Here is a 14,387-nt window from a genome sequence, read left to right as displayed (position 1 = left end):
CAAGGGCCCATTCACTTGTTCATCCTTCCTTGGGACATATGCCAGAGCCTAACAATTATGCCCTTCTGCGGTACATGTAAGATAAACAAACCTGGTATATAATGGCAATGTTCAGAAATGAGTGAGAAAGTTAATATTCCAGAATACTTTACAGCTGTCTTGGAAGTCACCAATAAAATAACTTAGAATGAGACTTCACAATGATCTTGCTATATTAGAGTTCACTAGCAGACTCAATTCTACTGTTTTACAGCTTAATTGAGGCAAGAGATGTCTTCTCCAGTATCACTGAAAAATTAGCATAGACACCTAGGTTATTACTGCCAATAACCATGGTTGTAAACTGTCACTTTTTAAATCTTCAATTGATAAGGCATAGAAAAGCATTGCTTTCCTTGGTGTGTTGACCATACTGTTTACAAAGTATTGTCGAAGGCTTTCATGGCCGGATTCAACTGGTTCTGGTGGGTTTTCTGTTTATAGTTTTCCTCCTTTTCTTGACACATTATGGTTGCCAATGGAAGAGAACTGTTCATCCATTTGACACAGAATTCTCATCACAAAAGCTTAAAAATAATGAATAAAAATCAATAATTTTTTTTAAAAAAACCAAAAAATTGGATTTTTAAAATTTAAATTTAATTGGATTTTTAAAATTTAAATCAGATTTGTTAAAAATAAAATGTTCCTTGAGGAAAAAATCAATTTAAATTGTTTTCAACTTAAGATACATTTATAGTCCAAAAGTGATTCATCATGAAATAAGAATTAAATTTTAATTATGTAGCATGAGACTGCATGTTCAGGCAATGTTTAATTTTTTTTGGTAAATGAATTCCATTAATCCATTCACAGTGTCATACTTTTCCAGAGGTTTCAATCAGATGGTTTTGGGCAGTTTTTCCATCTACAGGATATTATCACAGACACTTAGTTCTGCTGTTGTCTAAACTGTAAATCTGCATCTGCAGAGACAACATGCCTGCTCTTCATAAAATGGCAGCGGGCTGTAAAAGAGACCCAGTTTGTGAATATTTTAATAAAGTTCCTCTAAGTATGGGTAACACTGGTCTGTATGCAAAATACAGAAACACAAGGCTTGGTAGCCTGAATGAAACTGACTCTTTATGTAGAAAACAGCGATTTAAATCAAGTGATTTAAATAAATCTAAATGAAGTTATTTAAAGTGATTTAAATAAATCTAAATGAAGTCTACCCTGCCTATATAATCAATCTGTTACCTTTTAAGGTTTCATTAGATTCTTGGTTGCTTCTATGAAACACTGATAGAAAATCATGGAATTGAAATGTGATTACAATGTAACCATTATAACAGCCCTGATTTTAAGAAAAATTAAGCTTTTATTACTTTCTGCCTTATGTTAATGGTTTTATAATGGTCTATGGCTATATAAAAATAAATTCATTCACACTTTCTGGCCCCTTCCGCACATGCAGAATAATGCACTTTCAATCCACTTTCGCAATTGTTTGCAAGTGATTTTGCTATTCCAAACAGTAAAGTCCAGCTGCAAAGTGCACTGCAAATGAATTATTCTGCATATGCAGAAGGGGTCAGAGTCTCACTACTGCACTCAAAATGATCACAACAACATTTCGAACATATGTTGCTAGTCAATATTCAATCAACGTGGAATGGATCCTTCAGCATTTTACGTTTCATTATGAATGTCACAGGCAGAGTGTGTATTTATAAACATATAAGCTGTTTTGAAGTATCTGCACTCAAACGTTTAACCAATGTAAGAGTTTAAAGGACTAGCCTAATTAATACTTATTATTACACACAAAATCAAATTAATGGAATCTTCACTACTTTCAAAATAAGGACCTGATGACACTTCTCTTATACAGATTTTCAGTTGTCTAAGATGAAAATATTCAGCAAGCATCATGGATAGTTTATCAAATTAGTGTCTGTCTATGCATAAGCTTTTTTTCATGGTGGTACCTGCATTCTAGGATGGCCTCCTTCATGATATAAAGTGGCCATCCCCCGGGTTGTACTTACAGATGCTGCACAAGGCCAAGTTACTAAGCAGGCATTTAAGTAAAGATCAGACCATATTGTTGTGGATAGCACTTACTTGGCTGGATAGCAACTTTACTGACTAAACTTTCTTTGTAATCTGCCTTGAGATGGGAGAATAAAGGAAATAGTAACCATTTAAATTAATATAAATAAGCTACTGCAAACTCTTTTAAACTATAAGCCAATTGGAAGGAACTTGTCTATTTTAATCTTTATACCATATCTAAAAGAATTCATAACAAGAACAATAATATTCTTAAGAAACTTTTAATGACCTGTGCAGTCAGATGCCTGGAATTTCTCCAGCTCGGTACAAGTCATATTAAAACCATTTAAAAGTTGTCATCTCTGACTGTGCAAAGAAAGTTCAGCCTTAACATAAGATTTATCAGATGGTTTTTACTGGGCAAATAACTTGATTTTACCACCGCAGAAATAATTTTTCCTCCCTTTTCTGAAAAACATATTGCCTCCACTGCATGCATGCATGTACGTACACTTCAACTATTCGTATGCCACTACTTCTGGTACCTGCCATAGAACCATTAAAAAACACAGCAGCAAAAAAATTCACACAAATAAGGGTTGATTTTATACCCTGCTTTTCTCCACCTTTAAAGAGACTCGAAGCATCTCCCAATCACCTTCCCTTTTCCTCCCCACAACAGACACCTTGTGAGGTAGATGGGGCTGAGAAAGTTCTGAACAAATTGTGACTGGCCCAAGGGTTCATGTGGAGGAATGGGGAAACAAACCTGTTCTCCAGAAGCACAGAAATTATATTTTCATGTTACAATACCGACAATTAATTCCATTTAATACTCTAGTTGTGATTAGATTAAATATTTGATTCAACTATTGTACAAAGAAAAAGTAACATATTAGCTCTATTGCTAAGATATACAGTTGACTACTGAAGGTTTATCATCTGTATATATTTGTTTTTAGAAATATTAAACACTAATAACTTATCACAACTCAAAACCAAACTATTGGGCAATATCCAAAACGTTTGTACCATCATATTCAGAATCTGATTCTAGTTCTTCCAAAATATTTAACTAGTCTTTGCCTTTCTTTTTACTATCAACACATTTTTTTCTAGAGTCTGCCTTCCCACTAAACTTTTTTCTGTCCTATCTAAATCTTAAGAGGTTGTTATTATAGTAGCTATTGACCTTTCAGAGACCCTCTGATTAGTAACATTAAATAACAGATACAAGAAGTATAAATGACCAAAAAAAAAAAGAAATATATACACTTGCTATAGGAATACTTCATTGAAAAATTGTGGAACACACTAGAGACGGTCATGGTTAAACAGTATGTCATCTCCATCAAATTATTTCAGCATCTGTAGTATCACTAGGCTAATCATTAGTAAGAGATGCTACAAACTGCTTTAAAAAAGAATGCATATTCATTATGTGAGGGCGTGACTATGGGTCACGCAGTGTGTAGGCACAAATTAATCCCAAGGCACTCAGCAAATTGACACATCTGCATGTTGCATTACGGAGCACTACTGCCACCAGATGACAGGAGTTAAACTAGCTGCCGTTAACATACCGCAGAATACCTATTATAGCAGGCAAGCCTGTCACCAGCAATATAACTACATCCTCATAAGTTCTACTACAATCTCTGAAGTTTAGAAAGATAAACACATTTTTATTCATATTGTTTTACATCTTGAGAGCTTAACTGCTTTTTTCTTGATTGTCAGCCAAGCCAAGTCTTGACAATTTAAAGCATGAGCCATTATGAATTTTCTGAAAGCCCATGATCAGAACTGTGCTCACGTAAGAAAATCACAAAATACTCTCCTACTGGGATGATTACAATGCAAACCTGAGAACATTTTCTGGAATGTAGGCTACAATGAAAAGACTTGAGTAGGGCTGTAAGAAGACATGTTTTAGGATTTAAGAGGGTTAACAAAGTACTCAAAGAACTATTCACAAAACAATCCACTTACTTTTAAAACCCAAAAACAAGACTAAAAAGTATCAAAAATGCAATTAATTTGAGCTAACTTTCAGCTGATCCTAAGCATATTTATTCAAATGTAAGGTCCACTAAGTTAAAAGGGATCTAGTTTTAAGCAAGTATACATGGATAGGAATTTGTATGCAATAGAGCGTAGATTTTATATTCATATCCTCCTCTTCTTACAACCTCTTTGGTAGCATACAAAAAACAGGTGCCCAAAAGCACATATTACAAGCTACACAAGTATATTTTTGTAAAAAAAGGAAGTATTTAAACTAACATGTTTTTCTCCTGCAGAAGGTTCTGTAAAAAAAAAAAGGGGGGGAATACTAGAGGAACACAAACCAAGGCCACATCCCGAACACTGAGCGGTTCTCTCCCCCCCCCCCGCCCCGCCCTCCACCCTCCACCCCCAATGTGTACAGAATCAGGCTTTCGTCTTACCTTATAATTGCTAGAGTTAACCCATCCCGTTAATTCGTCAATCACTTTATCAAGGCGCTGCTGATCCTGCTGGACGTCAGAGGACACATCTGGATCATTCAAGTACTCCAGAAATTCTTGGCCGACCTGCATCCTGCGGGCCACATCTTTCTGCTGCACCTGATCACAGAAATAATCCATCCTGCCCAGCTCCATCGTCGATTATCTGCACGTTCACTGCAAATGGAGAAGGGGGGGGGGGGCGATGCGTCCCCAGCCACTCGGAAACGTCCCCACCGAGAAATCCCCAATTGCAAACTGATTCCGGTCTGCAGGAAAGTTCTCCTTCTCTTCACCTCCAAGAAGTCTCTCGCCCAGCAGCAGGAAGAAAGGAACACTCTCAGCTGCTTTCCCCCGGAAAAATAAAAATAATTCTGCAAAAATGTAAAAGAAGTATCTGAGGGAGGAGGGAATTAAGTCATCTTAAAGTATTTTTTTTAAAAAAGTCTTCAGTGATTGCTGGGAAGGAGGAAAGGGGAATCCCGTAAGGCTCCTTGGGAGGCCGATGTGCGCGTTGTCGCTGCTACTTCGCCCAGTTAACCGAGTCTTGATCGCTGGAACTGCCAGGCACTTGAGCTGGGGAAGGGAGGAAAAGCGAAGGGCGCCCAGCACAGGCTGGGCAGACACCTGCATTCACCGGACCGCCCCGCAGAGACTCTCACCGCAGCGGGCAGAAGCAGCCGCTCTTCCTGAGCAGGGGAAGCAGGAAGCGGCCGGAGCCGTGTCGGTGCGGCAGCGGAGGTAGAGGAGGCGGAACTTTCATACTCCCTGCGCCTGCCCCGGACTGGGCGCGGAGCGGAGGAGGACCACAGCGGGTGCGGAAAGGCTGCTCAGCCCGCGCCGCTTCTGCCCCTCAGGGCGGCCGTGCAGTCTCGTGCGAGTCCTGTCCGCCTCAACGCGAGCCAGCCGGCCACACAGCCAAGGGCGTCAGTCACCCTCAGGACGCCCCGCCTCGCTTCGGCCGCGCACGCGCTTTCCGCGCACACGCCTCAGCGACATGCAACACAACGGCGGGGCTTCTGGGGCTCTCCCCCCGTGAGTCCCTCCCGCTCTCTGCGCATGCGTGACATTGCAACCCGCCTCCCTTTCCTTAGACTAGGAATGACACTTGCCGCCCTCGGGAAGTCCGCATCCGGCTCAGAGGTCCCCTGTAATCATAGAGTGATGCTAGAGCGGCCCCGAGTTTCCGGCTGGGCTTTTCGCTTTAGGCGGCATGAAGGGTGGGAGAGGCATGGGGTTGATCCGTGGGGCGATTGGGGGGTTGTCGCGGATGGGGACTATTAGCGTAGAATTGTTTTCTAGATCCTGGGATAACACTCAAGGAAAACTTTTTGGTGCTCGCAGTTTCCTCGAAAGAACTCAGTCCCAAGTTAACGCCTCTCTACTGAAGCGGGTGGAAATAGCATCAAAACCAAACAGGAAGTCTTGTCTCCAGACAATGGAAGTGTAACTCTATATCCCAACACAAGAAACATGCGCTCAGCGACAGCTATTGCGCTTCTTCAAGCGCCGCAATGTTCCCTCCGCCAATCAAATTACGCGTGAAAAAGAGGGCGCGCGCGTTCAATTCTGGGAGCTTACTGCGAGGCCTGTCCAGTGTCCATAGAATATATCTTCGGGCAATGAAAGACAACAAACAGTGAACCAAACAAAGAAATGGAAAATACAGACATAGACTTATAGCGTTGTTTGGTTTGGATCCTCTTCGAAAGTTCTTTCAAGGAGCTCCTGTTTTCAGGCACTTATTGAACCAATCTTTAGTTGGCCAATTTTGAAAAGAGCACGCAGAGGCTCCTCCTAGCCTGGCACATGCTTGTTGGATATTGTGTTTTTTGGGCATGGAGTGTTGGGAGGACTGAACTTGATTTAAGACACGTTAGTTTCAATGGAAGCTATTTAATTGCACAGTTGTTTTCTTTGGTGTGGTTGGAATTTGTCAGTACAGAAGGGTTTGTTAATTCATCTGCCAACATGGATACTATCTCTTTCTCCAGCCTAGCAGATAGGCACAAAGGTCAGAACCTTATAGTGCCTTTAAAAATCATCACACACACAAACGCTCTGGTTGTAATAGTAACAACCAACAACTATGCAATATTTTCTGAGTGTAGAGTGATTAGTGGACATTTCCCACTTAAAGTCTTTGTAAAAGCCTTGTGAAATTGGCAAATGTTTTCGTTCTTGAGGAGAGGAGGTCAGGGTAAGGGACTGAGAGAACATTTGCTTGGTTTTAGACTATTGACAGCTAATCACATGTAGGATTTAAAGTAAATGTCCAATCCGCTATCAAGAAACTGCAGTTTCTTGTTCTCTTCAAACACTTGTTCAGGCTGACGATTACCAAAGATGGAAGTTTACTTTTTGAAACTCAGCAGGTTGTTTACGTGTAGAAACTTAAACAAGCAGATGAGAACTAGGAGCACCAGGAAGTGTCATCAGCTCCAAGGATTCCTGAGCTGGGAAAGTGCATTCCATCTAATTATCAGCTTGAAATTAGGTAGGGATGAGGCTTTTTTGAGGGGTCGAATTAAATCTAGAGTGCTGCATTTGAAAAATGGTCCAAACATAGCAAAGTAAAGCAATACCATCATTTCACATGAGCTGGATACTATACTTTTGCTGATGCAGCCCAGAATTGCACTTGCCTTTTTAGCTGCTGCATCACACTGCTGATTCTTGTTCAGTCTGTGATTGACTAACAGTCCAATCTGGGGGTGGTGGTGGAATCAGCTCTTGGAGTTGGCATGGGGTCATGCCAGTGTATTTGCCCACCCCACCAGTGCTTACGCCAGTGGGGAGGTCAAACAGGAAGGTGAGTAGGCACTGTGGAGCTTTACAGTGACTGCCCCAGAAGAGCACGCACCCCACAGAGCTGTGCCGGCCTAAACTCGGACACTGGCATGGCTGGGGATGGGCTCCGAGGGGCAGAGCGGACCTTAATCAGCTTTCACTGGGCTTTTGGCTTTGGAGTGCCCTTGTCAGACTTACACCACCCTTTTTGACCTATAGAAGACTTTCAGGCAGCCAGAAGGTTCTTAGTTTCCATCTGTGCTGCCTGAAAGCCCTTTGGAGGCAGCATTCCTGCACAACCTCTGGATTGGGCCATTAGACTCCTAGATCCTTTTCATTCAAGACAAGTGTCCCCCACCTATAATTATGCATTTGATTTTTCTTACTTAAATGCAGAACTCAGTAATTAAATAATTTCTAGCCTTTTTTATATGGGGATGTTCTTTTCTTCAATAGTTTGCCTAGTTTTTCTGCAGATCTTTGTGTTCTGTTTGACAATCCCGGTCCAGTGATTCCCCCACCCCCACCCCCCTCATTCACTGTTTAATACTACGCCCTGTTGGGCAGTGATGCCCCTGCGTGTTCCTGTGCTCGCTATCATCCTCGGGTGCAGTTTACAATGCCGAAGACTATATTTTAAGTGATAAGCTTGATGTAACAAGAAACATATGGAGTTTGTAGTATACACATTATAGATGCAAATTAATTACAATCCAAGAAGTCATACAAAACCCAATTATTGTGTTATAATACTGGTATGGTTGAAACTGATGTCTTATGGTTATTTATATTATTATTCTATTTTATGAAATGTTGGAAGCTGCTTTGAGTCCAAAAGGGGAAGGGTGGCCTAAACATATAATAAATGAAATAAAAGTCCGTTAATTGAGCTGAATGTTGGAATTCACAATACTTGTAGTGCAAGGTGAGCTCTTCTTAGCAGGCACACTGGCCCTTCCACACATGCAGAATAATGTACTTTCGGCTTGGCACTGTTCACTTTGAAGCGGAAGAAACCCGTTGAAACAGAAAACCATGGGAAAAACCCACTGTGAAGCACACAGCCACGATATAAACACTGCATGTATAAATGACCATTATTTCATCCCTGACCAAACCTTCTCAGCTTTTGCATGATTGGGTCAGCCACTAAGGGAGTCCATCCACTCTCTCCTATAAAATAGCTTAAATAGTTATATACATTACTTCCCAAATGTCAATGGGGATAATTTTCTTGTTTGGTTATCTTTTAGCTGCCCTGGAATCCTTCCTTTTTGATACTCCATGTGCACCCATGGCCTTTTTGTTGGGATTTTGCAAGTGTCTGTCACAACTCAGTTATAAAAGGGTTAACTGTTCATATGTAAACAAGATGCTAAAGTCACTGTTTATGACCTTATCTATTGATTAGCTACTGGTCAGTCAGATGGACATTGCTTACATGTTAGTGGGCATGTACATCTGAAGTTATGAAGTTAACTCTGTTTCTTTGTTTGAACAGACATGTGTCACCAGCACCATGAGACAGCAGATAGGTACCAAGATGTAACTAAACATACAGTAATGTAGATCTGTAACAGGAAAAAAAGGATTTCTTATTTGATCTCCATGTAACCCTTCCTTTATAGTTAGTAAATGCATATGTAAAAAGCAACTGAGAATCTGTCTCTTCTGTTCTCTCTCTATATATGGGTGTGGGAATAAGAGCATCATTTGAATTATGTTCTTATTCCCACACCCAATCAGCGTTTTCCAGCAAATGACCATCCATCTTGAAAAAGGTAAAAAGACTTAATGAGTGTTAAATTGGAGGATAAGGAAGAGGAGGAATTTTTGCACTTGACTGAATTTAAAATAGAAATGTATATGCATGAGGAATTCAAAAGAGGTAGTCAGATTTGCAGTTCCTGTAATATGTAACTCATTGTTCAATGTGCTAATCTAATGCTAGGAAAAAACTGAAGGCAGGAAGAAAAAAGGAAGACTGAGATGGATGGTCAGTATAAAGGAAGCCACACCCCTCAGTTTGCATGGGCTCAGCATGGCGGTTAATAGGACATTTTGGACGTCATTCATTCATAGGGTTGCCATAAGTTGGAAGTGATTTGACGGCACTTTAACATACTACAGGTAATTATTTTCTGTTTTGTGGGATAAGCTACCACTTCTTCAGCCAAAAGCGCAAGTCGCTGTCTTGCCCAAATGAATTGTGAGGATCACTCTTTGCAAGCTTAAAGCCCATCAGCAAAGTATCAAAATGACCTGATACATCTGGGCAGAAGCGCAGCCAAAAGTAACGGAAAACCTGCCTTGTCTATCTTTCCAATCTGGAGATGAGCTTGATTGGAATCCATATGTGTGGTTTTTGAAGTCTCAGGAAGACATTTCTATACTGTGTTTATTCTTTTGTGTGTGATGTAGTCTGTGCTTGATTGGCTGCATTTTAATTTATTTTTAGTCGCATTAAATTGTTGCACTTGTTTATTATACTAGTTGCAAACATATATTTCATTGTAGCCTGTACTATAGTGTTTTTCTCTTGGTTGATGGTTCACATAGTCACATTATACTGTTCAGTGGTTTTGACTTTAACACCCACACACTATTTGTATGCACCACTGGTGGCTCCAGAAATATCACTGTGAACTTCTGTTACTGGGCAGTGATTTTTCCCCATTTGGAAGATCATTTTGAGCACATGGAGCAGCCTTTTACATACCACTGATTCATCAAGGTCAACACTTCTAGTCAGATTAGCAGCAGCATTTCACATGAATGTCTCTCCCCATGAAGGAGGATTGTCTTCAAGATAATTCAAAAGAGTTTAATTAAAAAGTTGTATGGTTCCGCCCCTCCCCCCCAATATGGGAAAATGATTTATTTGTATCATTTTTTAAAAGCAGGGGATTTCCCTAATTTTATACCTGCATGTTCTGGGAAACAGATTATAACCAAACTGAGAAATTATGAAGAACCCCATGTGAAGGATGGGGTAAAACCCCGGGTAGCAGAGTTTGTACAACTCACTGGAACACAGTAGGAACTCAAACGCACACAGCAGCTCAGCTTCACAGAAGCGGTCCCACTTCACAGACAAAGTGCTCTGCCAGGCAGTGCGAAGACAAGTGTCTCCCAGAGCTATGTACAGTTCAGCCTTATATACATTATACTGCCCAATCATAATGCAGCATCAATTAAGCTAAGAATGAGGCTAGGTCATGTGATAACTGTCAACTAGATTTTGCTGACCAAGCACCTGTTTGACAATGCTCTGACACCTCATTCAGGAAGGATATATCAGTATTAGCTGTCTGGACTTAGAATGATTTCTTAATGTTTTCTTTCTCATTTTTTGTCTGCTTTGGCCATTGTCCTGTGAACTGGTACAAAAGTAGATAATTAGGATTCCCATCAACGATGTCTTCATTTCCAGCACTGAACTGAGCCTGAATATCCCAGTATGTCTCATTGAAAATATTTTCTGCAATATTTTTGTAAAATCTCTGCAATATATTTTTAGAACAGGTCATCCAATAAAGACACAATTATATTCTCTGTGTCTCTGTCATTAATTTTTCATTTGATAAAATCAGCAGATCTGTGTATGATTTTAAAAGTATTTTGTGTATGCAAGGTAAATATCTCTGTCAGTGTTGATAGTAAATAGATTCTGGGACTACATAAAATGACAGCACTACTGAGGCATGGAATTTAACTAAGATGATCTCCATAACATATATTTCTAACCAGAAATTCATACTAAACCTGTTTGTTCTGCACACACCCAAGCTGTGCTAGAACATTAACAACTACTACATGTAGTATCATGTTCTAAAATGTATGAGAAACACAGGAAAATATTTTGGTTAGGGCTGAGAGACAATAGTTTCTTTTTTTCAGTTGGGTATGGAAAAATTACTCCAAGACTACCAAATCACTCATTAACAACAGAATCTCACATCATGTTTCAAACTAGTTTGACTCATAAGCCTGACACACTCTTCCCATAAGTCACAGATAGCCATTTTTGACAATCAGCCATTTCATTCAAAAGGCAGCTGTGCCTGATCTTGCAAAGTCGTAACCTCTTAGACAGTTCATCTAGTAAGGAAACAATAATACCCTTTTAAAGATGGTTCCAATGGTTGAAGAACAATTTAATTACATTTTCAAATGGCTAGAAATGTCACCATAAAGGAATATTGGGGGGGGGGGGGATAGGACATCTGGACATATACATACAGCTTTCTAAAAGCATGTCACAAATAAAATACCATAAGTATAATCAAACCAATAGAAAACTATACCACTTAAGAGCCAATAAGATTTTCTGGAAGTCAGTCTGAAGGCAGAGAAAGATGGTGAATGCAATAGTGAAAGGATTATGGCCTGTATAAGGGGTGTCCAACTCTAGCCCTTCAAATGTTCATGGATTACGATTTCCATCAGCCCCTGACACCAAAGTCCCTTCACACACAAAGCCTTCCTTTCAGGGAATGCATAGTTGAGAAGCTGCAGGTCTCAACCTTATCTCACTCATAACCTTCAACAACTGAGAGGCTAGATAACTGGCTCAAACATTTAGAGTAGCCAATCATTACTGGGCAGCTAGATTGCAGTTATATCATGGCTCCACGTAAGCCCATTTCAGTTCACAATCTCTCTCCCGCCCTCCATCCCAGCATTCAATAAGGTTATGTTACTCACCTTTAAGCAGCTATGAGCTTGTATCTTACAGTCTTGCGTTCAATGTTACTAGAGGCTTGCTTGTAATTACCATCATGATTAACAGATACGAAGTCCAAATCCTGTGTGTGTGTAAAGTGCTCACAAGTTACAGCTGTAGTTGTCAAGGCAAGAGGGTAACAGAGGTGGTTTGCCATTGCCTTTCTTTGCACATAGCATCCCTGGAATTCCATGTTGGCATCCCATCCAAACACTAACTAAGACCGACCTTGCTTAACTTCCAAGATCTACTTAGGCTGGGCTAGCCTTGGCCATCCTGGGCAGGGCTATGCATGTTTACTAGGATATAATCTGCAATTGTGTGCACTCTTATTTGGAAATAAGCAATTCTGATTGGATTAGGGCTTACCTGCAATTAGCCATCCCTAGAAGCTGAGAGTGTGGATAGCTACTCTTTTACATTATTTTGAGCGGAGGGAGCTAATTCTATTTATATATTTTATTTTTAGTGTGAGTGAGGATACAGTAATAAATGCTGGGACCAGTTCGATTTTAATTGGCAAAAAACAATTACATTTTTTTGTACGGAATACAGGTAGTTGCTGATGCTAATTAAATCCTGCCATTTCCTTTAAAACATGCCTGAAGTACTTTAAGCAGAGGTTGTATTGTAAACTGTTTATGCAACACTGTAATTATAAGGGCACATTCCCAATGGCATGTCCTAATATACCCTGTTCTGATTGACGTAGGAGCCTTAACCTGCCTCCTGTGAAATCAAACTGTTTATTAAAGCAGTGTGATGTTTTACAAATGGGGAATGTAATTGCTCACAAAGCAGAAACAGTTTTCCCCGCTTTGAATGAACTGTTCCGAACTGATACAGTTTAAACACTTCGGGAAGATTAATACCTGCTGTGTTTTCAGTGGCGTTATTTGAGAAATAAATGTGGCCATTTTGTCAAGGACATTAAAATGCGAGTACCATTAAAATAATAAGTTTTTATTTTCAGATCCGGTGACGGACAGGAGGCTCTCCTGCCCTTGAAGGGAAAATCAGTCGCTCAGATGTGCCCACAGGAGTTCTGCTCCAGCATCCAGTCACCTTTGAGAAGGTGGATGAGATATTGGAGGGAACACAGGAGAAGATCAAGAAGTTGAGTTTTGCCTCAGGGAGAGAACAGGAACAGCTCAGGTCTCAGTATGGAAAAAAAAAAGCTTGTTATAGCCTAATTTAGGAATGTTATAGAGTTTGATCTTTGTTCCCTATAAATAAAGTGCAGCCCCAGAGGTCTTCTCATGATCTAGCCAAAGTCAAGCAATTTTTGTCCAGTTGATTTCAATGAGGGAGATTGCAGCCCAGTTTTATACATATTTTACTCAGAAGTAAATATTATGTTGTCAGAGATTGCTAATCTCACTTTGTTACTTAAAGAAAGGAGTTTAGGAAATTTTTGGAACAATTAGAACCCGTTGATAGATTACTTGGGTAAAACAGAAAAAAGTAAAATTATGATTAGTGGTTTTGAAGATTAGTGAATTGTAATCATAAGATTTAGCAGAAAAAATATTCTAATTATCAGTAGGGGTTATTAAGTTGGAATTTTAAGTATGTGATTAAAGAGCAAGCAGAATTAATTTTTTACTGTGCACACTTGATGTAGATGAAATTGGGAGTCCTTATGTTAAGTGTACTTTTTATTCTTTTGATCCTTTTCTTTTGTAAGCATTTTCAAAAAAACCAAATAAGTGAATATTATGGTGCTAAGTATATATGTGTAGGATTGCTCTTATGCATGTGCTTAATTTTCCCACTGAAACCATTGGGATTTATTTTGAAAATATAATAGAAATGTAGGAAGTCTCATGGCGCAGAATAGTAAACTGCGTTACTGCAGTTGAAGATCTGCTCACAACTTGAGTTCAATCTGATGGAAATAGGTTCAGGTAGCTGTCTCAAGGTTAACTCAGCCTTCTGATCTTCCGAGGTCAGTAAAATGAGTACTCAAAAGTATAGAAGACTGGGGACAGCAATGACAAACTGTAGCAGCAAATTATAACACAACCAAGTGCTTCTGGGCTTGGACAGTAAACTCACACTGTTTGAAAAAGCAAGACAAGCTTTACTAAAGAAAATTAGAATGCTATTTATCTTTATAATGGAAATATGATGCAAGGAAAGCAAATAATAAAGTACCAAGAGAAACTGAATTCCTGTGCAATCGTACACAGAAAGGTTATTTGTGGATAGACTAATGGGCCAAGCAGTCTGGATGAATCCACTGTTGTAACCCATATATTTATAACAGAATTCTTAATTTTGACATAGCAGGTTTATTAATATAGTTTATTAAACATATACTGTGGGTTCACTAATATTGC

The 14,387-nt window shown here is 39.6% G+C and overlaps 1 protein-coding gene across 33 annotated transcripts in view; it reads right to left on the bottom strand.

Moving 5' to 3' along the window:
- Positions 1-5,568, bottom strand: part of CLASP2 (cytoplasmic linker associated protein 2) — a 140,642-nt gene extending 135,074 nt beyond the window's left edge. For 16 of the 33 annotated variants that reach the window (XM_048511080.1, XM_048511086.1, XM_048511103.1 and 13 more), the window contains exon 1: positions 4,491-5,566. In XM_048511080.1, coding sequence (XP_048367037.1) covers positions 4,491-4,685 — 195 coding nt within the window. In that variant the 5' untranslated portion in view covers positions 4,686-5,566. Of the gene's footprint in view, positions 1-4,490 lie in introns of all 33 variants that reach the window. The other 17 variants (XM_048511073.1, XM_048511081.1, XM_048511076.1 and 14 more) reach the window with 3 other exon arrangements.
- Positions 5,569-14,387: the final 8,819 nt, after the last annotated feature.

The sequence above is a fragment of the Sphaerodactylus townsendi genome, linkage group LG11 (genome assembly GCF_021028975.2).
Source record: "Sphaerodactylus townsendi isolate TG3544 linkage group LG11, MPM_Stown_v2.3, whole genome shotgun sequence".
NCBI classification, from domain to species: domain Eukaryota; kingdom Metazoa; phylum Chordata; class Lepidosauria; order Squamata; family Sphaerodactylidae; genus Sphaerodactylus; species Sphaerodactylus townsendi.
The sequence above is the reverse complement of the archived record's forward strand: the minus strand, read 5'-3'. Positions and strand labels throughout refer to the sequence as shown.